Below are 23818 nucleotides of genomic sequence, written 5' to 3' on the forward strand. Positions count from 1 at the left end.
GAATTTTAAAACTTCTAAGCAAAGTATCTGTCTTATAAAAAGGATTTTTTAGAGTTTAAATCGTGTCTTACATTCCTTCCTTATGAGGAAAGGAGTTTATTCACTTTAGAGTTCGACGTTAAACATAGACACAGAAAAAAAATTTTTTTTAATCATAAAACATTGAAGAAAAACCGATTCTACTTTTCACTAAAGATAATCTGGAAAAACACGTAAAAGATTGGCTAAAAAATGCATAAACCACGCCCCTATTGCTTTATCAGTTTGAAATTTTGTACATAACGCATATGCTTCATGTCTTTAGATGAAGGGAGAGTAAAAGATTGGATTTGATTATGAAAAATTATTGATTTTTTTTCTTTTCTTTAATGGTTTAATTATAAATTAAAAATAATTAAACTTCCGAAACATTATATAAAAAACTTCGAGACGTCGAACTGATTAAAAAACTGAAGTATTAATTAATGAGCAATAACGTATTTCCTTTTATCTCTTTTATTTCTTTTGTAACTTTTCCCGCCAATTTCCCAAACAAACTTTTCCTTCACAAAATTTATTCTTTAATAAAATCTTTTCAAGCTCAAGAACTTCTCATAGGAAAGTGAGCCATTCAAATAGACCCTAAATCATTCTGATATGACGACCTCTTTTAAGAATCGTGCAAATAATTCCCAAATCCTCTGTATTTTGCTACTGGAATACAATTTTTGAATCTCACGGCGTGGTGGCTTTTTTTGCCCACATTGTGGCGCTCAGTAGACTTTCATGGAGTTCTCGAATAAATGCGAGAGATCCTCCTCTGATTGCTCTCTTGGGGATAATTTTATCAATCTCTCCTGGGGCAGGGTTCCCTTCACAAGGGCTGGTATGTCATCACTGGTAAACCCGAGGGCACTGAGGCCATTTTCAATCTTGAGATCGTACATAAATTGCCGTACAATTTCTTCCAGAACACGACCAGCGTCTTCCCGGCGTACATTGGTGACGTCGACTCCGAGGAGGGCTGCTGCTTCTAGGTGTTTTTCCGGACACGCGGGGGCGGTGAAATTGAACACTGCTGGACCCGTCATGACCACTGAGAGTCCATGAGGGATAATAGGGTGGGTTTTGTCGTAGCCAGAAGGGATGAAAGACTTCACAAGTCCGGATATTGGGTAGGAAAGTCCATGACAGAGATGAACTCCGGCATTCCCAATCCCAACTCCCGCAATTGAAGCTGCTAAATGCATATTGGACCTTGCTTCGAGGTCATCTGGGTTAAAGACAGCGGATCTGGGAGGGATAAAAATTATTTTTTAGGGGATTTTTGAAGGAGTTTTTGGTTGTTGGTCAGCCTCACCTAAAGTACTTCTTGATTGTCGATAGAGCAAACCTCGCCCAGACGTCTGAGAGTGGATTGCTGCCTTGATAGGGTGGCCTTAGTTTAGGATTAGCAGGCATAGGCCCACGTTCCGTGTAGGGGATCGCCGTGAAGCTTTCCAGAGCATGGCAGAAAACATCAAATCCCGCATAGGCCATAACTCTTTCAGGGAGTGAGAGGGTATGTAGGGGGTCGATGAGTCCCAGAAGAGGTTTTAGGGCTTTATTAGAAATTCCCGTTTTCACGTGCAAGGGTTTGTAGTCAAAGACAATAATTCCTGTGGCTTCTGAGCCAGTTCCTGCTGTTGTTGGCACGGCTATCAATGGTTTAACAGGGTTGATTACCTGAAATTTACATTAAAAACTTATTTTCTTTGCCCACAAAACCTTTAAGTTTAGAAGAGATGTTCACCTCTTTAGCCTTTCCAATGGGAACATTGACAAAGTCTAGGAATTCTGCTTCAGGATGTGCCGCATAGAGATTGGCTGCCTTTGCGGTGTCCATCACAGAACCACCTCCAATGGCAACGTAGGCATCAAAATTCTTCCTCCTGGCGAAATTAATTGCTTCCTGGAGACTTGAATCAGTTGGTTCCACACGAACATCTTGGAACGTCTCATAGGGAATCTTTTGCTTCGCTAAGGAGTCAAAAGCAGTCCTCACCGAAGGCTTATCCACAAGATTCTTGTCAACTAGTAGACAAACATTCTTCACCTTCAAATTTGCCAAATCAGCTCCCAATTCTCTGGACACTCCTGGCCCATATCTAATTGTAGAGCTTGACATCTTCCCAAGAAAAAAATAATTATCTTTTATTGAGCATTTTTGGGGTGATAAAAAACTGATCTTACCTCGAAGGCATTGTCTTTGACTCCTCCTCCGGTGTCTGTTGAATGACTTGGGCACCGACATCTGCAGTTAGCAAAAGAACAATTTAAGAGATTTCTTGTGGATTGAACAAAAATTCTTGTCAAGAACTTACGATGCTTTAGAAATATTCTGCAGAAGATCAATCACTCGGCGTCTTGGAATCATTTTTTTTTTCTTGACAAGTGCCTTACCAATACAGAGAGAGGAGACTTTTATGATAAGCCAGAGAGATATTTTTTTAGATTCAGGGTTCTCTGACTGTCTGAAAAGTCTGAAAAAATGAAATATTTCAAGAGTTTTGTAGAGAATATAAAAAATCGAAAGGTCATGAACTTGAATTGCTATCTACAAGGGGGTTTATCTGGACGAAATTATTCGGATTATTCGCTAATATTCGAATGATTTGTCAAAGAAATCAAAATATTGAATTTTAGGATTTTAGCCCCTAAATGGCTCAGATTGAGAAACAGAAGCCAAAAAAATATTTAATTTAAGCGTCAAAAGGAATAAATTCAAACCAAATAGTAATTTCACTCTCAATCGTGCTAAATTCAAGCCTAAAAAAGATTAAAATCAAGCATTTTTTTTTAATTCTAAAAAGGTAGAAATTAAAGAACAAAAGTTAAAAAAAAATTAATTTAAGCCCTGAAAGAACAAAAAAGTCAAAAAAGTAGTAAATACAACCCAAAACTTGCTTAATTCACGCCTCAAAGTATTTGGTTTTCAATCCTAGAAAAAGGCAGTCTCCAATCTCAAAATGCTTTAAAAAATATAAATTAAAGCCCAAAAATACTAAAATTGAAGCCTAAAAAGTAGTTAATTCAATACACAAAAAAATTCAAGCCGCTAAATATTTGGTTTTCAGTCCCAAATATAAAAATATATAAATATACATATATAAGTACAATGATGGTCCAGCAGAGTAAAGGGAATGTACTGGTAAGTTTCACTTACGGGCTGTGATTCTTCCTTCAGATGACAGTCCAAGTGTGGTGAAAATTGAGGTGGATAAATTTTTAGGAATGACTTTCTCACGCAACGAATCACAGCCAACGCGTATGAGTAAGCCCTTCCCCAGAATTTACACGCGTTGGCTGTGATTCGATGCGTGAGAAAGCCATTCCTAAAAATTTATCCACCTCAATTTTCACCACACTTGGACTGTCATCTGAAGGAAGAATCACAGCCCGTAAGTGAAACTTACCAGTACATTCCCTTTACTCTGCTGGACCATCATTGTACTTATATATGTATATTTATATATTTTTATATTTTTTATGTATAAAAAAGGCGCCCCGCTTCGCGGGGCGCCAATTAGTTTGTTTAAAATATATGTGAATAGGTGAAAGTAATTGTTGATGTAACAAAATGGCAGAAGGCGGCCATTTTGAATTTTGAAATTAGTAAAATCTGATAGGTCATGCCCACTATACCTGATGAAACTTCAATCGAAAAGTCTTTATCAAGTACCGTTAAGCCGATATAACGCAATAATACAACAATCGGTACATATGGAAACCTGTTTTGGTCTATATCTCTGAAACCACGACATAAATTTTTTTTATTTTTTTTTTGGTTAAAAGGTGTGCCTATCACCTATAACATACTAAAATTTAATCGAAATCTATCGTCCAGTTTTTGAGATATTAATCGAAAACTGGTCGAAAACTCATCGAAAATTTTGTTTTTGATTGTAGGCCCTCTAGCGGTAACTTTTGAAAGTTCCTATGTATAGATAATTGTAGACCTCATTGAGATCTTTCATTCAAAACCGGTTTGGTCCAAATCGGTCAAGCGGTTTAGGAGTTATAGCCCACTTACGATAGAACTCTATATTTGCTAAACCGCTTGTCCGATTTTTGGAAATGAAGTATCGTTGAAAAGGTCTTAAGGGCCCCTACAACATATTAAAATTTCAGACCTCTAGCTATAATAGAGGCTGAGATATAGCAAAAACAAAATTGAAAAAAATTCAAAATGGCGGATGCAGGGGTGGGGGGCTGAATTTGATATCATAGTTGGACGACTTCCAGTCGATAATTGAACTTTGCCGTTGACCGCAAGTCTCTATCTATTACCGTTCTCTTGTAATTGAGCTCCAAACTACGGCCGGACGGACGGCCGGACGGCCGGAAAAGTTTTTCGGCGCATACGTTTTTTGGAATGTGGGGACCCTAATTCGTGCTCATACCAAGTTTGAGCCCGATCCGACGACCTTGAGTTTTAGAGTGGACACAGAAGCTGTGCTATTCTTTTCTTCGAAAGAATCACAGCTAAAAGGACTAAATTCAAACGAAAAAGTAGTAAATTAATGCTAAAAAGTAGTAAATAGAACCCAAAAATGACTAAATTCAAACCAAGAATTCCTATTTTTTTTTTTCTTTTTTGAGTTTTAGCAAGAGATGTTCATGTGAAGTTGTATATTCATATGTTCAGAAATATTCGGATGATTCGCCTTAAAATACCAAAATATTCGCCACATAAACACCCCTTGGCTATATATTTTAGAAAAAGAAAATTGACCAATTGTAGTCCAATTAAGTTGGGCTACCTAGAAATTCTATTTGAGCGGTAGAGCACGGCTAACTAAATGCCCCACATGCGCTCCCGACGAAACTCAGAGAGAGACTGACTCATACCGGAGCGTGCTGATGGACGACGCTCACACGTACATCCACCGCCTAGGACATTTAGCTCGCACATTCCCTCCACCCTTTAGCCATGAGACTAGGGTCTGGAAAAAATTAGGACTACACAATTTAGAGATTAATTCATACAATTTTAATGGAACTTTAGAAAACTTTTCGGGAACAAAATGGCTATAATGTAAAAAACTCAAATTATCTCTTTGAAGACAAAAGAATATCTTTTTAAGTAAAAAGAGAAAAAAGTACTAATTTCTAATCAAAATGGCGTAGATTATGATAAAATCTTTTCTTTTCTTTTCTAACAATTGAAAAGTTGTTGTAAGATTTTTACAGATTAAGTGTTTTTAAATCGTTTGATTGAAGTTCTAGAAAATGAAAACAAAGAATTTGTTGTTCAGGAAAATAGTCTTAAAGATCTATGAAGAGGCCTGGAAAAGTAATTTTCCTTCAAAAATACAATTTAAGGTGGAAAGAAAATGTAAAAATCCTATAAGATTTTTTCCTGAATACCAAAAATGTTATAACATGACGAATTGTAAAGAAAAGAAAAGATTTTTATCAGAATCTACCTCAATATTTTAGCTTTATTTTTGCTTTAAAATTGACTCGGAAATTACTCTAAAATCAATCCTAAGGAATTCTTTTGAAATACAAAATTTTATGCATCTTAAGCAGATACTTCATCAGAAAAAAAATCATAAATAAAATTGAATAGAGTTCTTTCAATTTATTCTTTTGTGAATGAAATTGCAGAGAAATATGATTAGCAATCAAAAGAATTTGCAAAAGAATTTATAAGTCTTTCTTTATCAATTTTTCCTCCCTTTACTTGTCTTTGTATTTATAAATAAAAGAGAATGGAAATTCCCTATAAAAATGAATTGAATGAGATTACAAATTAAATTATTTATATCAAAACATACCTTGGCGCATTCCAGCTGATAACTCTATCGCAGGAGATTTCCATCTAAATTTCAAAACTCGACAAATTAATTTATGACCCAAAAGAGACTTTAAACTTGTCAGTTTAAATTCCAGGATGAGAAAAAAAGACTTTATTTGTGTTCTTTTAAGTAATACGTTTATTTTCTCCAAGACGTTCACTCGAAGACAATACAAAAAACCCAAAAAATATTTAAATACTTTTAGACTAGCTCTAAATATTCTCAATTCAACATAAGTAAATTTTATTCAGCGAAACACAAAAGAAAAAAAAAAAGAACATTTACAACTCCAACCAGGAATCATTGCAATTTCCTAAGGACAGAAAATTAAGTTTTTTTTTCTTTTACACTTTATTTCTCTTCCATGCAAAGAATTCTTTTTTTACGTCTTTTCTACAGATTAAAAAAAATTGGAATGGCACGTTAAGGTGGTGGTTGGAGTTTGTTTCATTTTTTTTTTGGAAAAAAGTTGCCACATTTTGATCCCAATTACAAAAAAAATTCTCATTCACATCTAATTTCTTTTCTCTATTCAAGTAAATGTTTGTTAAAGACTAAAATTACTATAGCAAAAAAAATCAGGGACTACAGTAAGTTAATTTGTATATATGAAATAATAAAGTTTAAATGTATATTAATTAATAGTTGCATTTAAAATTGCTCCCTTAGGCCAATCAAGGGAGCAAATAAATTCTACTTCATTTACACAATTCGTTAAGGATACATAAAAAAGAGGGCTGTTTTGGAGGGATATTTTGAGGGAATGTGAAGGGGTTAGGATTCAATTTAAACGAAGCTGCCATCAACTGGGGGAGGGGGGAGGGATTTAAAATTGAGGAAATGTAGGGTAGAAGCGGGAAAATCCAGCTGTAGGTTAAACTTGATTGATGGGCTGGTACCGATTAACCTTTGGAGTCGGTGGACCCCTGTTAATGTCTTCGGAGAGTTTTTGGTAGACGATTGAATTCTTGGAGGCCAGCAATGCTTGGCGGTATCTCTCACCGCGCTTCCTCATTAGCAATGACACAATCTTGCCAATTACCATGAGGAGGAGAAGGGCACTCAGGACAACAATCAAAATTGGCCAGATAATCATGAGACGGGATACCATAGTTGGGGCAGAACCGTCCTCATCGTCTTCGTCTTCCTCATCGTATTCATCGTCATCCTCGTCGCTTTCTTTGCCTAGAAGAAATTTAAACAATTTTAGTTTGTTGATTTAGGCAAAATAAAATAGGAATTTTGGGTGGAATTAAGTCGGAATTTACGTCGGTTTCTAAGTCGGTCTTAAGGTTTTAATTCAGTTTTTTTTTAAGTCTGACTTAAAAATTTTAAGTCAGTCTTAAAATTTGTAAATCGTTCTTAAAATTTGTAAGTCGGCCTTAAAATTTTTAAGTCAGATTAACAAATTGCATATTTTTCAATAAATTTTACAAGTTAGATGCACTTATTGGACTTTAAAAAAAGGGCATCTAACAATCTCTAAACATCAAAATTTATAAAATGTTTATCTGACTTAAAAATTTCAAGACCGACTTACAAATTTTAAGACTGACTTAAAACTTTTAAGTCTGACTTAAAAAACTAACTCAAAACCTTAAAACCGGCTTAAAAACCCATTTAAATTTTTAAGTCCGACTGAGTAGTGAATACCATCCTTTATCTCTAACAATTTAGGACTTATCTTCTCCTGTTATTACTCCTGATCTTACAATTAGTCTGTTTTCTTCTAATTAAATTGTTTCTTCCAAATTAGAATTAAAATTTTCTATTTTAGATAGTTTTTTTTAGACTGTAAAAACCTGACTTAAGTTTCGTTTTTACGTGCTTCTTCCATAGGGAACAAGAATACCTCTGTAAAGTATTCAATCCTATAAGAAACTCATGTAAGAACGGAACTTAAGTTAGGCATTTTAAAACTGAGAAGCTTTCTAAACAAGTTTAGTAAAATAGTCTAACTTTAAAGAAAAAATTAAACTGAGAAGAAAGAAACAAAGATCAGGAGTAGAAAAGGAGAAGATCAGGAGTAAAACAGGCTTAGATCAAATCTTAATTGCTAAGTTATTCTAACAAATTAAGCAAGCTTTAAAATTTATGAGAATTGCATCTAAACAAATCTAAACCTGAAAACTACCTAACTGTGACTTCAGTCCTTTGACTTAAAACACTTAGAATTACTTAAGAAGGAAGGAATTTCTACTAACCTGGTTTACCGAAGAGATCACCCTGCATCTTCTGGATAATATCCAGCTCCTTCACGAACAGATCCTTCTCCTGTATATCCTTATCGTTGTTGATCATCTCCGCATTCTCATCGAGATCATCATCGTACTCTGAGTCGTAGTAGTTATCATCATCCTCACTCTCAGACTCCTTAATCTTTGTTGAATCAACTGGTTTGGACTTCTGTGGCTTGACTTCCTTGACTTCCTTGACTTCTTTTACTTCCTTAGTTTCCTTAATTTCCTTCGGGATTTCCAATTCTTTCGGCTTAGCCGTGCTTGTGGGTACATCCTCGGGGAAGTCTGGGTTGTAGGTGGTTCGACTGCAGGCTTTGTAGATGATTTTCTGCCATGTTGAATCGGGGTTGTCGCTCTTGTAGTCCACGAGGAGTTCCAACTTAGCACTCCTCCCTTGATCGAGACTTGCATCACCAGCCTTGATCTTCTTCTTCGTCAACCAGGTCACGAGGGTCATGAAGTCAGCATTGCAATTTAGGGGATTATTATCGATGTCCAGCACACGGAGTCCACTGAGGAACTGCAAATTGAAAAAACAGGAAAACCTTTGAATAATTTCAACTGAAAAATGAATATTTGGTTGATTTACCTCAACTTCTGTGCGACGAATGGTCTTGATTTCGTTGTTGGAGACATTCAAGTAGCGAAGGTGCTTGAGGATCTTGGTTGATTTGCCCTTGACCGAATTATCACTCCACAGGGATCGTAGGTCGCAGTCACTGATGTCGAGATCAATGAGGTTGTCCAGTGGGCTGAATACCTTTGCTGAAACCTTCTGGAAGGCATTTCCTGCCAAGACGAGCTATTGCGGAGAGAAGAGAATTCACTTTTATGAGTTGTAATGTACACATGATAAGCTTTTTGGAATTCCGATAACATTTTATTTGCGCCGCATTTCATGGAAATTCATTGTACACTAGCAAACAAAGAAAAGCGTGAGGAAGTTTGTCTAGTATGGCTAATTGTTTATGAGGTATTTTGTTCTTGAGAATCAAAAGAATTTATTCGATTTAAATAGGTTGATTATCTCAATGCATAATTGAATCGCAATTGTTGATTTATCTAATCTGGGGGCTAAGGAGGTCAGAACAGAGGGCTTGAGGGAAGAAAGGCTTACCTTTGTGAGTTGTCTGTTGTGCAGGAAAACATTGTCCTCAAGATTCTCCAGGAGGTTATTGCTGAGATCGAGATCTTTGAGTTTGTTGAGGTAGCTGAAGACTCCACTATCGATGGTATACAGGTTATTCCATGCTAGATTTAGCCTGGTCAGCTGTGGCATCGTGGAGAAGGTGTTAATACCCAACTCGTTGATGTCACAATTGGACACATCCAGGTGGTAGATGGAGAAGCTTCCCGTGACGGACTCAAAGCCATCCTGTGGGAGTTTCTTGAGCCTGGGATTGTCGTTGAGCTTCACAAAGTCCAGCTCTGTATTGGTGGCGAACATGAGTGCTGGCACCTGTTCGAGATCGTTGAAAGACAAGTCAATGTGACGCAGATTCTTAAGCGACATAAAGGCCGCCTGGTTGATCTTGCGGATGCCATTGCCCTTGAGGATGAGGCTGTTGAGGCCCTCCAATCCCTTAAACATGTGCCCATTGATTGTGCGGATTTTGCAGTAGCTCAAATCGAGCTTCTGCAGATCACTCGTGACAAAGTCAACGGACGTCGAGATCTCATTGTACTTGAGGTGCAGCATAGCCAGAGCTGTCTTCGAGAAGATCTTCTTGGGAAGGTCTTCGATGGCATTGAAGGAGAGATCGAGTTCTTCGATAGTCTCAACTTTCTCAAATAGATTTGCCGGCAAGGTCGTGAGACGATTCTCAGCCAAATTAATGAAGACAATGTTCTTGAGTTCGTTGAAGGCTGTCGGAAGGAGGCTCTTTAGGTTGCAACGTGACAGATCCAATTCCTCAATTGAAGAAGACTAAAAAGAAAAGAATAATTAAATTAGTTTCTGTACTTTTTCTATAAGCCTCGAGTGAAGCTCGAAAGAAAAACTTTATTGTTAATGGAAAATTTTTTAAAAGCCTCATTAAAATAAAATTGTTTTACAACATTTTTATGAGAACTTTTTTCTTTACAAATTCTTAATAAAAAAGTTTTACTTTTCCTAATAAAAATTTTGCAATAAAAATTCTTTTTAGAAGCTCTGTGGAATGTTCTTCCGTATGATTCATTTTCTATTCTTAGTTTTTTTATTTCATTCATTATTCTGTTTTAAAAATACTCAATAAAATTAGCTTTTCGATGCAAATCATTGCACATAGTGGAAGCTCATTTAATATGGTTGAAAGCACCGGAAGAATTCCAAGAATTTTCTCCAACAACAAAAAACTTTTCCAATTCATAAAGAAGTTTAGGGCAAATTATTATTAATTTTTACATTTTTATTTCCTTTTTTAGAAGAAACTTTCTATTTCTCTTTTTCTAAATGTCTTTAACTCGCAAAAAAGCGAAAAAAGCCCGAGAAAAAGCTTTGATAATGCTGAAGTTTTTTGAACATTCAATTTAAGAGAAAATCTTTAAATTTAATTTTTTAATTAAAGATAAAACTAGGTTTTAAAGAAAAATTAATTTTACAAAAAAAAATAATTTAATTAAAGCTTGTTTTAATTAGAACTTTACCAATTTAGAAAACTAATTTTTCAAATCAAAAATTTCATTTAATCTTTAATCAAATTTCAAAACTTTTTCTTAGAACTGAAGAATTAAAAAATTATAACAAATTAAAAAAAAAGTTTTGCAGAATTTTCTCTAAGCTTTTGCTGATATTTAGAACGAAAGAATTAGACTTAATGCCTAGAAATCTCCAAATAGGAACTTTAAGAACAAGATTATCAAAAGAATTCATAAAAAAAACTTACCTTTAGCATGTAATTGGTGTAGGGAGAAGGCTTCTCTTGCATGGCACTGAGATCATTACCAGCCAGCGTAAGGAGACGCATTTTGGTGTTATTGGCAAATGTGTCTGGATGCAGGAGATTGAGGTTGGTGTTTGTGAAGTTGACTGAATAGAGATTGGTTAGTCCCTTGAAGGCTGATGGAGCAATGAAGCTGATTGTGCAATTTGAGATCTTGATGGAAACGAGGGATTTGAGGCCAACTTTGAGGAAGAATTCCTCTCCCAGCACAATTGGGTACTTTGGACCCACATCGATGACCTGAAGATCCGTAATGTCAGAGCTGAACTTTTGAACTTCGCTATCGAGGCGACTACACGTGGCCACGATGTAGCTGTTCATGTTCTTCTCACACACGCAATCCCTTGGGCAGGGAATCTTGACGTCGTCGACACTGTCAGCATACTCATAGCTGTCGAAATCATCCTCAATCGTATTCTTTGCATTCTCGTCTCCCTTGATTGGGGTAAGTTTCAATTTGTCCTGCTTCGGGGTACTGGACGAGGTCTCCTGCGAGCTGTAGTAGTCTTCATCTGAATCATCATAGTATTCACTGTCGTAGTCATCCCAATCATCGTCGTCTTCTTCGTTAACGGAGTCATTGTCTGATCCGCTTGTTTCGTCCTTCTTTGCAACTGGAGCAGCTGGAAAATGCATTTTTCATTATTTTCTTAAAAATCAAATTCATAGAGAACGATGAAATCCTCACTCAACTCACCAGTTGATGAAGATGGAACCTCCTTCTTCTCTGATGATTCTGTTACGGAATTATCGCTAATTATTGGAGCAATTGAAGGTAGCATCTTGTTGAACATGGGATCACTAGCTAGTGGAATCTTGGGATCACGCGTGAGTGCGGGCTCCTCCTTCTTTGTGGCTTCCGTAGCTTCAGTTGATTGCTCCGCTAGGCCTTTCGTGACCGCAATGGTCACGAAAAATACCAGCAGCCATATTTGGCGCCCCATTCTTCCCTGAAAACAAGGCAAAAAGAAAAAAGAAGTGAGACACTCCATTTTTTTCATCTCTCAATATTTAGTTCAAATATAGCTCGTGGTGTACAAACAATAAAATTCATATGTACCGATAAAATATTCGCATTGAAGGCCTCCCATTTGGAAACATTTGAATATGTATATTTGAGACCTGTTTAAGAAGTTGGAATTCATAATTTTCGCTCGCCATTCGACCCCATGTTTGCTGACTTGGGTGTAATGTAAATAACATGGCTCTAGTATAAACGCGAGACGAGACTTTTGAAAAAATCACGTAATTTACAATTGATATCACATTGTTTTTGCACCACCACCACCGGATTGAATTTCTTCATTGCGCAGTGAAGAGTTTTAATAAAATAAAACACTTCAAAATAAGATGAGATTTTGTGATGAATGTTCTGCTGGAAGAGGAGCTTTGCACAGAGATGCAGGTGTGCAAATATTTGGCAAAGTCAGCGAGGTGTTAATGTTGTACACATTCATTTTAAATTTTCGCTTTCTCATGAAATTGTATTACAAAGAGACAGGCAGAAGTAACTCAAAAATCCCTCCTCACAGTACAAATTTTGCCTTCAAACTCAAATCTTATCAATCACACCAACGCCGGGTGTGAACGTCAATTGATAAAATGTATTCCGTGACAAATATGCTTAGGTCACAAAAGTAAAGTGTTAATTATTCAGAAGAAATTGATGGTATCACATGAATTTATAGATCTATCGGACAGAGCACCAGCAAACACACAGAGAGAGAACATGGGCGTTTACATACATTTCTGGTTTCTCTGTCTGTTTGATTTTGCTTTTAGGCAATGATCGCTTTTTTTAGTTTTATTTTTCATCACTCTCCTCGAATATTTTATTGATTTTTAAACTATAAAATGCAAGGAAGGAAAATCAAGCAGTAGTGTGAGAGAGAGAAAATTATAAGGGACGTTTGAAAGCAACAGATGGTTAGAAATTATTTATTTTAAATTAATTATTCATAGAAAATTTATATTAAAACAAGAAGAATGGAAGGAAGAGACTAAAATGAAAAACTTTTATAAATTCTTTAAAAAAATTACTTCATTGAAAGCTTTTTAAAAAGAATTTTTAAAAGAATAACGATATATCGTTAATAATAAAAGTTCTTTGAAAGCGAAAGCTTTGAAAATAAAAGCACATTTTTTACAGGATTTCCGGGCAAGTTTCTGTAGAAGCTACCTGTGAAAATTATGATTATAACACACCCAAAAATTGATAATGATTCAATTGAATTTTCTTGGAATTAATATCGTTGATATGGATGTATTCGGAATTTTAATGGGAGCTCACTGCAGATCGTAGGGGAAGTGAACCATAATAAATTGTTTAATGTAACATTTAATGGTATAATAAAGCTTTTCTTTCTACAAAATTCGAATAAATTCAGCTAAAGGATGAGTTTTGGAATTTCTTAAGCTGAATTTCAAGAATTTCAGTTGAAAATTTTCATTTTCTAGACAATTTTTAGCTCAGACTGCTCGAAAATTTCATTCAGATAATTCCCAATAATATAAGTTCAAACTTTATTAAATAAAAAGAAATTATTTTTGACAATTTTTTCTTACACAGAAAATAAAAGTTCGTAGCATTGTTCGTCAAATTTCGTGAAAGGTTCGTAACTCCAATGCTTTTACATGGAAAAATTTACCTCCATGTTCGTAAAATGGGGTCTCACTCCCAGGGAGGTTAACCCCATTATACGAACCTGGAGGTGAATTTTCCTATGTAAAAGCATTGGAGTTACGAACCTTTCAAGAAATTTGACGAACAATGCTACGAACTTTTATTTTCTGTGTAAGTAAATATTAATTTGTAGACTAATTATTAATATAAATAAAGATAAGTTAACATTTAACGTATTAAAATATTGTTAAAATCTACTTTCCGTCTTGAGCTTTACGCTGGTACACAAAACTTACATTTTCTGCTGACTTTCCGAATTGGTTTTTAATAACCCTTTATGTATTTGCTGGCCAAAGTGGCTGATTTGAATTTTTAAATTGTCTCAAAATTAAAATCTATTAAACATTTCGTGCTAAATTCTACATTTGTGTGTAGGGCGTGTAGGGAAGTTCCATTTCTTCAATATTGTCGAAAGAAAACTTGGAAAAACATTTTATTTTGAGAGAAAATTAAAGTCAAAGTTTTGAGGTTAGAAACATCGATCCTCTAAGAGTTAATGATTTCTCTGAAAGCTTTTCTGCTATATGTATACTACAAATCACCCTCAAATTGTCTCTTAATTTATACATTAAACAGAAGCTTAACCCTTTCGCGACGTTTAAAAACGTGAAAAAAACAAGAACTTGATATTTTTCAGTTAAAACGTCTTATTTGACGTTTTTTTTACATTAATTAATCACATTTCCATCTTGGCAAAAAAGGAAATAAATGAAAACTGTAAATGTTTAACAATTGAATCAGCAAATTAAGACCCGATGGACGATAAAGGGTTAAAAACTTGACAAATAAGCAATTTTATATTAAAATTAAGCTTAAAAATTATTCTTTCACCTATTTTTTCTACTTCAAAAATTTAAATACAAAACTATTACAAAACCTTTATATTATTCAATTACCTACAGCTCAGGTTTAGTGCAAAAAAAATTAACACTAATTGTGTAATTTGTTTTACAACGAAAACACCATGAAAGTGGTTTCGTTGAAATCCGGTACAAAATAATTTACTGATTGTTTTCATGGGAATCAATTAATCTAAATATATATAGGGGATTTGCAAGTAAGAGCTTTTAATTTCAGAGTAAAATTGAAAATCGAAAAAAAAATTATGCTTTTCAAGTTGAAATTGAAAGATAATTTAGCAAAGGAATATGCTCTAAAATGGGTCAGAAAAGTTCCTTTATCAAGGGTTTTGTTGAATGAAATATCAACACAATATTTCTCCCATTTCTTTGTGATCTTTGTTCCCAAACTTCCCAAAGGATCATGTGATGACTGGGATGACCGTGATGGCGGGTAAATTGGTAGGTTTGCACGGAGGAAATCCCGTGGTGTGCAGAAATTGCAGATGGTGGGTAAATGTGAGATGTTGAAGAAGAAGAGTCTCGGGCAAGATGGAAATTGACGGTATTGAGTACGTTGTGATGAAGAGATCTTGCAATGGGAAGATTTGTGTGCAAGAGAAAATGGCCAGAGTCGCGTCATTATGTTTCCTTCATAGTACCTACAAGTCTTATGATCTTATATGCGATCTAATAAGCAATCTAACGGTTTCACGCCAATGCGTCCCTGGAGCAAAATTACTTATTTACTCGCGCGCATGGGGCTGGAGAACACACACGAACGGCCATTTGTTGACTGATCTTTCTTGTGTGCCATGGTGCGATCTCTTTGAGGCCCTTGTGGCACAAAAGATCACATCCACATGGAAAAGACCTTTCTTTCCATCTCCGGGGCGTCGCTTTTGTGGGTTTTACATCGACGCGCAGCCACTTCTTTTGCCTTCCAAGTCATGCAAAACCAAAGTTAAAATATCCCTCTGGCATTCTGTGGTGAAGAATGCATGAGTTTGTGAGAATGAATGTATGTACCAAGTTGCTTGTACAAAGCACCAACTATTCGTATTGAGAAATATCAAGTAATATTGTGAAATGGGGTGAATATAATCATTCGGGGTTAAAAGGATCATATTCCTTTTCAAAGGCTTCATTTAAACGAAAATATCTCTAAACATGATAAGTCAAAATTGGAACGTATAGAGGAGATATTTTATTGATCTCTTTTACCCCATGTTGATTCTTTTCACCTCATTTCACAGAAATTGAATTCTTTTAGCATATTTTCAGCAGAAGTTGAATAATTTCCTTTTTGAGGCAAAATCTGAATTCCAAATATGCTCTCTGCTGAATATATATAACATCATATTCAAGTGAACCCCACTGTATATAGAGAGGAAGAATTCAAGTCCCCCGCAGTCCGCTCAATCACCCAGTCGCCATTTATGGTGATCGAGGCGGTTAGCGCAAAAAAAACTCTGTGTCTGTGCCTTGTGCCAAAAATTCCGATTTGTCATTCGTCATTTTTGGCAAAGATCGCGATCTCTTGATGATGTTCAAACCCATCAGCTACCATCCGCAGCCAGTCGCAATTGAAAAATTTATTCCACCTCCAGTTGGGGATTGATGTGGCCACCGATCAATGGCAATTTGCAATAGTACAAAAGCACTATGCTTGGGCAAAAGCTCAGTGGAATGCGACGAGTTGACGAAAAAAAATGCCGGAAGCCATTTGGATGTGTATAAAAAGAGAGTGCAAAAATGACACACAAAGAAATGAAAAAAAAATACCGTCCAAGCCCACCAGCTGACGGCGATCACTGGGACAGGTGATACTTCTTAATTGCAATTAAACTCACACCGCCAGGTATATTTTGCTAATCAGGCAGAAGGAAAATAAAATGCTGGGCATGTTTATAATTGGCGAGAGAGTGGCTGGTGTACAGCAGTAAGCACGAGAATTAGAACGTGCTGGGAGAGTTAAAAAAAAATTAAACTACTGATAAACCCATTGTTTCTCGCGTTAGTTTTTTTCCTTATTTATTGCAATTTCTCACGTACGATCGATTAGAGATTCCGCCAGTAATGGTGGTTCTTTGTCGCCCATTGTAATACAAACATCTCGGCGGGGGGAAACAGTGCCCGATTGATGTTTTGAGTATTTTTTTCTCTAAAACTCAATCTGAGGTGAAAAATCTCATTTTTCTTCCTATAAAACCACCCACGTGATTTACCGATAGTGCACAACCTTCGTGAAGAAAGCTCATGAGAATGACAAGTTTCAGCTTTTTTCTCCATACAACGCAATGCCCCATCTCCGGGTTGAATTACATTACCGCGCTGTGATCCACACAAATTATATTATTTCAACGACTGAAGAGGTCTTTGCGTCATGCCAACACTTATGGATGCAAAGCATAAGTTTTCGGTATATTACCTCAGAGAGTTTAAACTGTGGATATTTTGTAAGAATTCTTTTATTTTTACACACAGCATTGCATTTTAGTATTTATTCATTTTTCTTTCTAAAGATTTTGTATACAATGAATGGGCTGAATTTTGAAGCCAAGAATGAAAAATCTTGAAAACATAAGTTTGATACATTTTAAAAGACAGATTGGTGCAATGATGCTTTTGCTTCATGTGCATTTACCTTGTCTGCATATGCTTCATGAGATATTTTATCAATTTTTTTTTAAATTTTCTTTTATGCTTTTCAGAATACTTCCAATTCATTATATTTTTACTATTTTTGTGTGTTCCATGAGCATTTGCTTTTTAACTACTGGGTTCAATTATTTGTTCTTCTCGATTCTTATGCTTGATTGCTCTATGTGCATAATGGTTTTGTTTGGTTCTTGATCTATTAAATTGTGCTTACTTCTTGTTCTTTTACTTATGGCGGCTTAGAGCTTGTTTTCATGGTTTCCATGAAAATTATTATTTAATTTACTTGTTTATGCATCTGACGCTTTTGCTTCTGATGCTTATGCTTCTGTGGTTTTCTAAACTTTCTTCTAAAAGCTCATGCTTCATGAAATTTTTTTTCTGTTTTCTTTATATATTTTTTTAATTGATCAATGATCATGCTTGAATACCACTCTTTCTTCAAACTAAAGAACCTCTATTTTAAGGTTCTTGAAATACTATCGAGAATTCACGGAAAAACAACATTAAAAAAAAACATACAAAAGAAATAAAATTCTATTCCGAGGCTAAATCAATAAAGTCACCCAAATTGATTAATTTAAATACAACTCCACAACTCAATTCGTCCTCCGTGTGTGCATAGCAGCGTGCAAGAAGACACTTAATCCCGGATATTCTTGGAGTCGAATTGAGAGAAATCTATCTGCCGCGTCTCGAGGCAAAAAAGCAATCTCGTAAGTGTTTTGTGGATGCATCTGCGCGCGCTGCTCTCCCCCAATCCCATCCATTTTCTATTATTTATGCACACACTGAGAGATTTTTCTTTTAATATCCAGAACGAAAAGGCGGTGTGTGAGACAATTGCGTGGGTTTTCCAACTTCTCGTAGGAATTAACATAAAAATGTTGAAGGCTCTTCCATCTCACTCGGACCGCTGTGATTGCATTGCCGTGCGCTCTTATGCTCGAGTGTCCAAAGCCACTCAATGTTGGAAATTTATTTAAGAGAAAAGCTCCTTCTCTATTACCACACACCGCATGGAGCATTCTTCGGCGATATGTCAATGATGTGTCCGTCAGGGGTCTTGTGGTTCTTGACACAGCACTTTCTCTAGTCGCAAGCTATCTGCATGCGAGAATTCTTTCTTGCCACGGGCAGATTGTGGAGATGATGTGCTCTCCCAGTTCACGCTTCAATTGGAACTGTAAATTCGCGCCATGACCTATTGGCGCGGGGGTTTAGGAATATTATTTTCCAATGGGAATGAATTTGTTCCAAATTGGAAGGTAATATTTTGCCAATTTTGTGGATTCTGTTAAAAATCTTTTATTTTATTTACTTCCAATTTTTCAATTAAAAGAATTTTGGTATTGGAATAAGAAAAAAATCTTATAAGACTTTGATACTTAATTTGTTTTTTTTTCTCTTTAATGGTTGTTCGGAAAAATTATGAAATAAAATAATATTTGAATTTAGCGCGCACTCAGAGTGGTGAACTCGAGTGGTGAAAATAGAGAATGTGGGGAAAAAGGAATGATTTTGCGGCGAAAATGACAGATCGGATTTAGAACGGATGCAAAATGTTCTTGCTCCGTAATAAAGTGTAATTTAATCGCGTAAAATATGGAAATTTCGCGAACAATGCTGTTTTTAGAGGGAAAATTACTTTCCCAGAGCTCTTTAAAAGTCATTCTGACTGTTTTTTTTTTAACAATAAACCATTTAATTTTCTTTAAAAAAACGATTTAAGAACCTCAACTGTCAAAAATAGTTTACAAAACCTTTTTAGTTTTAAGACAATAAAAGATTTTCACCAGAATCGACCCAAATTTTACGTATTCTTATTGGAATTGAGGCAAAATTAAATTTTCTTCTTAGATCTATCGTAAAAAGAATTAAGACGAAAATGTCTTGGGATTTGAAAGAATTTCTATTGAGCACTTGCAAGTATTGCGCAATATTTGAAAGAACCTAAATTCAGCACAAATGAATAATTTTTAATTGAGAGAATTCAATTACTAAAAATCCTTTGAAAAGATATTTTTAAGCCCTTTGAGGGATCTTCTTTCCTTTAAAAAAAAACTGAAATATTAACTAAAAAGAATTAAATCAAGACATTAGTCATGAAATGAAGGTATTTTGTTACTTCAAAATTTGCTTTCTCAGCTAATAAAAGTTTCCGTGAAAGTGAAAAAAGCTCTTTCGATGATATCATCTTCTAGAAAGTTAGTCACAATTAAAACAATAACATTTTGAGGATATTCGATCGGGGGCTTGATCGGGTTTTGATACCTTATCCGCGTCGCAGAAACAATTGTATCAACAGAATGTTGATTTTCATCGTGAAAGCAACTTAATTCTTTGTTATTTTCCTTCAAAAAAAAATTATAAAAAAAACAAGGCTTTTGCGCAGACTTTTCTTAAAGTCAATGATCATACTTCTCAATATATGAAGATCATACAGACGACTGACTTTTTTTTGCGGGGATCTCACGCGGGGCAATCAAATGGATTATTTTGTCGCTCATTCCATGAGATCACCTGCCACTGGAATTGCTTTTACTGCGATCTCCCGATAATGGGTTGAGGAGGGAAAAAAAATTCAGAAATATTTTTTTTCCATCAGAAATCAGCCAAATGTGGACGATTGTGGATTTTGCTAAAAAGATCGCACCGTACGATCATGGGGACTGGACATTTTGGACGTGTATCACCTTGACGGATTATAATAAACAAATAGCTGAGGAAACCAGCAAAAGTCTCTCGTTCCATGCTAAAATACACATCGCATGATCATTTGTAGGTCTCCGTGTGTGCGCGCGCGAAAGAGTTGGGTGAGGTTGGTGGTGCGAGAGAGGTTGTGAACAATCAACATGGCATCACACCTTGATATTTTCATGTGACATCACGAGAAAATTCAATATTAATGTAATTTTTTTTTTTTGAAAAATTGACTTTTCCGTTGCATTACTGCCGAGATAATTCATTTTCTTAAACTTCTGTCTGTGCTCTGAAAACACAATGTGGCCCTTTTTTGTTGTTAGCACGATCGCGGTGGAAGGAAGGTGCAAATAGGGTAGGGGAGAAGGGATAAGAAAAGCACACACATATGTAGCGAATACTGTATGTAGGTAGCTAAATATGCCTCCAATACACCTGAATGATTCAGAGTGATCGTGTGGCGTATGATCACTGCATGATCGTCATGCGATCGCTCGATCAGAGAGAGTTTCCAGACGTTCGAGGCTAATTTATGCTTATATTTTTCAAATTCAATCCACAGCAAAAATTGCATCACAGGCAAATCGTGTGTGTGTCCCTCACTGACCCTTGACATTTTCTCAAAATAATCATCCACAAATTTAACGAGGAAATTGCTGTGATAGCAGCCAAGGAAGAGCGTGTGTGCGGGGGTTTTATCAAGTAAAGAAAAAAAAATGAGAGAGACACAATTTTAGACACGGAACGCAGAATAATTTTATCAGGGTATGGAGTGAATTCAAAATGGCGCCACAGTATGTACTTCACAATTTTATTTAATTTACCTGGTACACCGTTTAAGGTGAGCCTCAGAACACTGTCTAAGTTCTCATTCCAACTCTCTCAGATTAGATGGATTTTTTTTCTTCATTCTTATGTGTCTCTCTCTGTCTGCCCCATTGGCGATGCGGATTGTAATTCAAATAATATTGTGACACATATCACGAAATTTTTCTGATGAATATTGAACACTTTTTGTGCGAGTATATGGGAGTAATGTGCGAAGATAAGAGCTGTGTGGAGGAATTATGATATGTATAATACATATAAAAGTATATATTTCAATGGAAAATCAGTGGGAAGATGAGAGATGGAAAAAAAGGGGGACATCGATGGGAGTTTTGTGCTACAACTGCAAGATCACGATCATATTGAAGTGATCATAAATCTCTCCAGAGAGCTTTTGAGAGCAAAGGAGGAATCCTTATTGAGATCGCCACAGTGTTATCAAGGATCGACATCAGCGATCATAGATAATTTTCTTTTCACAGTGAGGGACATAAAAACCCCATCAAAAAAAGCTTTTGGGTGGGCTTTCTTTGTACACAATTTACTACTCCACTCCACCACTCACCTTGTGGGTGAAAATATCCAATTATCAGTGCAATAGTTCCACTTGACAACAAGTTGAATGTCCGACTTAAACCCACCCTCCTTAAGAACAAAGGGCTCTTTTGTGCTGCAGCAAAATGGAACGCGATGTATTGTCCAATTTTTTATTTTCCACTTCCACACTCTTGCACCACTTTTCACTTTGATGGCGTTTCGCGCAGACAATTTCTGAAAAGGCACTACCTCTTCGAATCACACCTGTTGAGTCACTGGAACTTCGTTCGTAGCGGCTGTAGCCGAACTCCGTTTCTCACTATCGCCGCAACATTTTATAACTCGGCTCGTGGAAAATTCCCTGAGTGTGTGTGATGGTGTTTCAAATGGATTTTTATCGCGAGAAATTCTCTTTTTTTCCTAATTCTATATAAATACCCCTTTTTCCCGTAAATTTTCACAAAATTTTTGCAACACTTAGCAAATTCAAACTTCCGTTCAATTGGCGTCCAGCCATCCACGTAAATACGCCGTGTGTCGATCGCAAGCCCTTTTGGTGGGTATTGGGACAAAAGACGAAATTCATTCGTAGCTCTTAAGCAGCATAGCTTAGTGTTGGCGCATCTTCCATCTCACTCTCTATGCCACACAACTACCTACAGCAAAACCCCGCATCTGCTTATGTTCAATTCCATGGAAATATACAAACACAGCGGCACATAAATTTCTTGGGAGATCACATAAACAAATTCCATGCTACAACAACACGCAGAGGATCTCTCAAAACTCTATTTTCGGGTTTTCCTCATCCTATTGTCTCGCACGCATCCCGTCATCTTTTACATCCCAAAAACTTTGTACATCATTTAGCTGACGATCGGGGATTTTCCTGGAAGGCAAAAACCACAAAAGAAGCAAAGATCGCGATCACACAAATCGATAAGTTCGTGAGAGAATTCTCTTCTTACTTGTTTTTTATTACATGCAAAAAACTCATTATTCTTGTCATTATTTCATTTATTTCCTCAATTTATATGATATAAAAAAATACTTCTTGGAAAGAGATTATAATGCTAATTTGACGGTTAAAAATTGAATGAAGGTACCTGGCGCCTCGATGTGGACTATTACTCTTCCCATAAAGCTTAAAAAAAGCTTCACCGAGCTTTTGGGAAGGAGTTTTTTGAATCTGGAGAATATTAGGGAAATCTGGGGTGATGTGAGTAAATTTGAATCATTTTTTTTTAAATTAGAATATTGGGCCTTATTCAACGACCAAGAAACCCTTGAAATTTGTTTGAAATCTTGAAATTTCAGTACAAAATTTAAAAATTTCAAGGGTTTCATGGTCGCTGAAAATCTCTCATCTGAAAATTTAACGTGAAAATCTCATTTTAAAGTATATTTACGATTGGGGCGATCACAGATAGATTTAGCATCGACTTTTCGATCAATATATAAACTGTAAAACGGATCTTCTTCTACCTGAAAATTATATTTACATACCTTCTTTTTGATTTGTCTTCCTGATTTAAGATCTAAACATCAAGAAAAGGACGTTATGCGCAATATATTATATTCACTAAAATTAATCAATTGATTAAAAATTAAAAGAAAACAAGATTTTTTTTAGTTTTTTAAAGATCAATTAGAACGATTTCAATTTCTTACTAAAAATCAACCTTTAAATATTTTTCAAACTTTTCTCGATTATTTCATGAAATTTTCATTCCCTAAACACCGTCTTAGCGCGCTATAGAGATCCCGATCAGAAGACAGAGGATGATACCGCGTGTATAATTCCCATGAAAAGAGAGACAATATGAATTTTTCTATAAATATGAATAACACGCGAGTCTTCGATGACAAATAGGAAAGGAAACATCATAGGCAAATGACTGACGAATGTGCCATTACCGGTGTATGAGGAGTTGCTGCGCCTCTGAAATTTTAGTCACGTATAGATCACCCCACCAAGATGAGCCCGAGCGGGTGTTTGTGGTGCAACAAGGAATTCAATGAGAAAAGAAAAGAAAATCCCTGAAGAATATTTTGTGACAGAAAAATAAATCATCGATTCTCTTTGCATGTGAAGAGGAACCAGAGAAAAAATGGGGGAGGGGGGAGAGATAAAAAAAAGTTGGAAAAACATCTTGAGGATGATTTTTTTCCACCACTCCGCCACTTCTTGCAATGCTACGATGAATGTCAATCTAATTTTACGAGTGAGATGTATACGTACAGTTTTTTGTCCCGGCTTCTTGATAATCACTTGCGATCTCGCTAAAAATAAAAAAAGTCGCCGAGATGTGATGAGAAGAATCGGAACTGACTTGCGTGCAGCACGAAGATAAAGCTGCATTGCGACAAAAGATGGTCATGATCGTTTGGCGATCGCGCGCGCGGCTAATCCTTGTGATGGTTATGGCGATCATCTCTCTCTCTACGTGCTCAATTGGGGCTAATCCCGTGTGGCTGGATTATAAAATTTAAATTCATTCATAAAATGTGTTCCCGCTGTCCGAGCCCCGGCAATACGCGATGATCGTTGTGATCGGCAGCTCTGCACGATCGCGATCGA

The 23818-nt window shown here is 36.0% G+C and overlaps 2 protein-coding genes across 2 annotated transcripts in view; both read right to left on the minus strand.

The window, feature by feature from the left end:
* Window positions 1-2482, minus strand: part of LOC129791903 (probable hydroxyacid-oxoacid transhydrogenase, mitochondrial) — a 294221-nt gene extending 291739 nt beyond the window's left edge. Inside the window, exons 1-5 of the mRNA XM_055830521.1 lie at window positions 2343-2482; window positions 2212-2272; window positions 1772-2146; window positions 1340-1704; window positions 477-1272 (exon numbers count right to left, since the gene is read on the minus strand). Coding sequence (XP_055686496.1) covers window positions 753-1272; window positions 1340-1704; window positions 1772-2146; window positions 2212-2272; window positions 2343-2395 — 1374 coding nt within the window. The 5' untranslated portion in view covers window positions 2396-2482 and the 3' untranslated portion in view covers window positions 477-752. The remainder of the gene's footprint in view (window positions 1-476; window positions 1273-1339; window positions 1705-1771; window positions 2147-2211; window positions 2273-2342) is intronic.
* A 3450-nt stretch (window positions 2483-5932) lies between these two features.
* Window positions 5933-21816, minus strand: LOC129791813 (uncharacterized). The gene is made up of 7 exons (XM_055830351.1): window positions 21266-21816; window positions 11684-11936; window positions 10930-11609; window positions 9180-9989; window positions 8652-8864; window positions 8027-8582; window positions 5933-7007 (listed from the first exon to the last, which is right to left on the minus strand). The coding sequence occupies exons 2-7, from the start codon at window positions 11928-11930 to the stop codon at window positions 6697-6699; spliced, it is 2817 nt and encodes a 938-aa protein (XP_055686326.1). The 5' UTR covers window positions 11931-11936; window positions 21266-21816; the 3' UTR covers window positions 5933-6696.
* Between the last annotated feature and the right edge of the window lie 2002 nt (window positions 21817-23818).

The sequence above is a fragment of the Lutzomyia longipalpis genome, chromosome 3 (assembly GCF_024334085.1).
Source record: "Lutzomyia longipalpis isolate SR_M1_2022 chromosome 3, ASM2433408v1".
In the NCBI taxonomy this organism is placed as follows: Eukaryota; Metazoa; Arthropoda; class Insecta; order Diptera; family Psychodidae; genus Lutzomyia; species Lutzomyia longipalpis.

What these genes read in the sequence shown, in the direction of transcription:
- LOC129791813 (XM_055830351.1), bottom strand. Translation starts at nt 11,930, where the DNA reads ATGGGGCGCCAAATATGGCTGCTGGTATTTTTCGTGACCATTGCGGTC. An exon ending in ACAACAGACAACTCACAAAG is followed by an intron (nt 8,865 to 9,179) that starts GTAAGCCTTTCT and finishes TCTCCGCAATAG; the next exon opens with CTCGTCTTGGCAGGAAATGC. An exon ending in TGATCTCTTCGGTAAACCAG is followed by an intron (nt 7,008 to 8,026) that starts GTTAGTAGAAAT and finishes AATTTCTTCTAG; the next exon opens with GCAAAGAAAGCGACGAGGAT.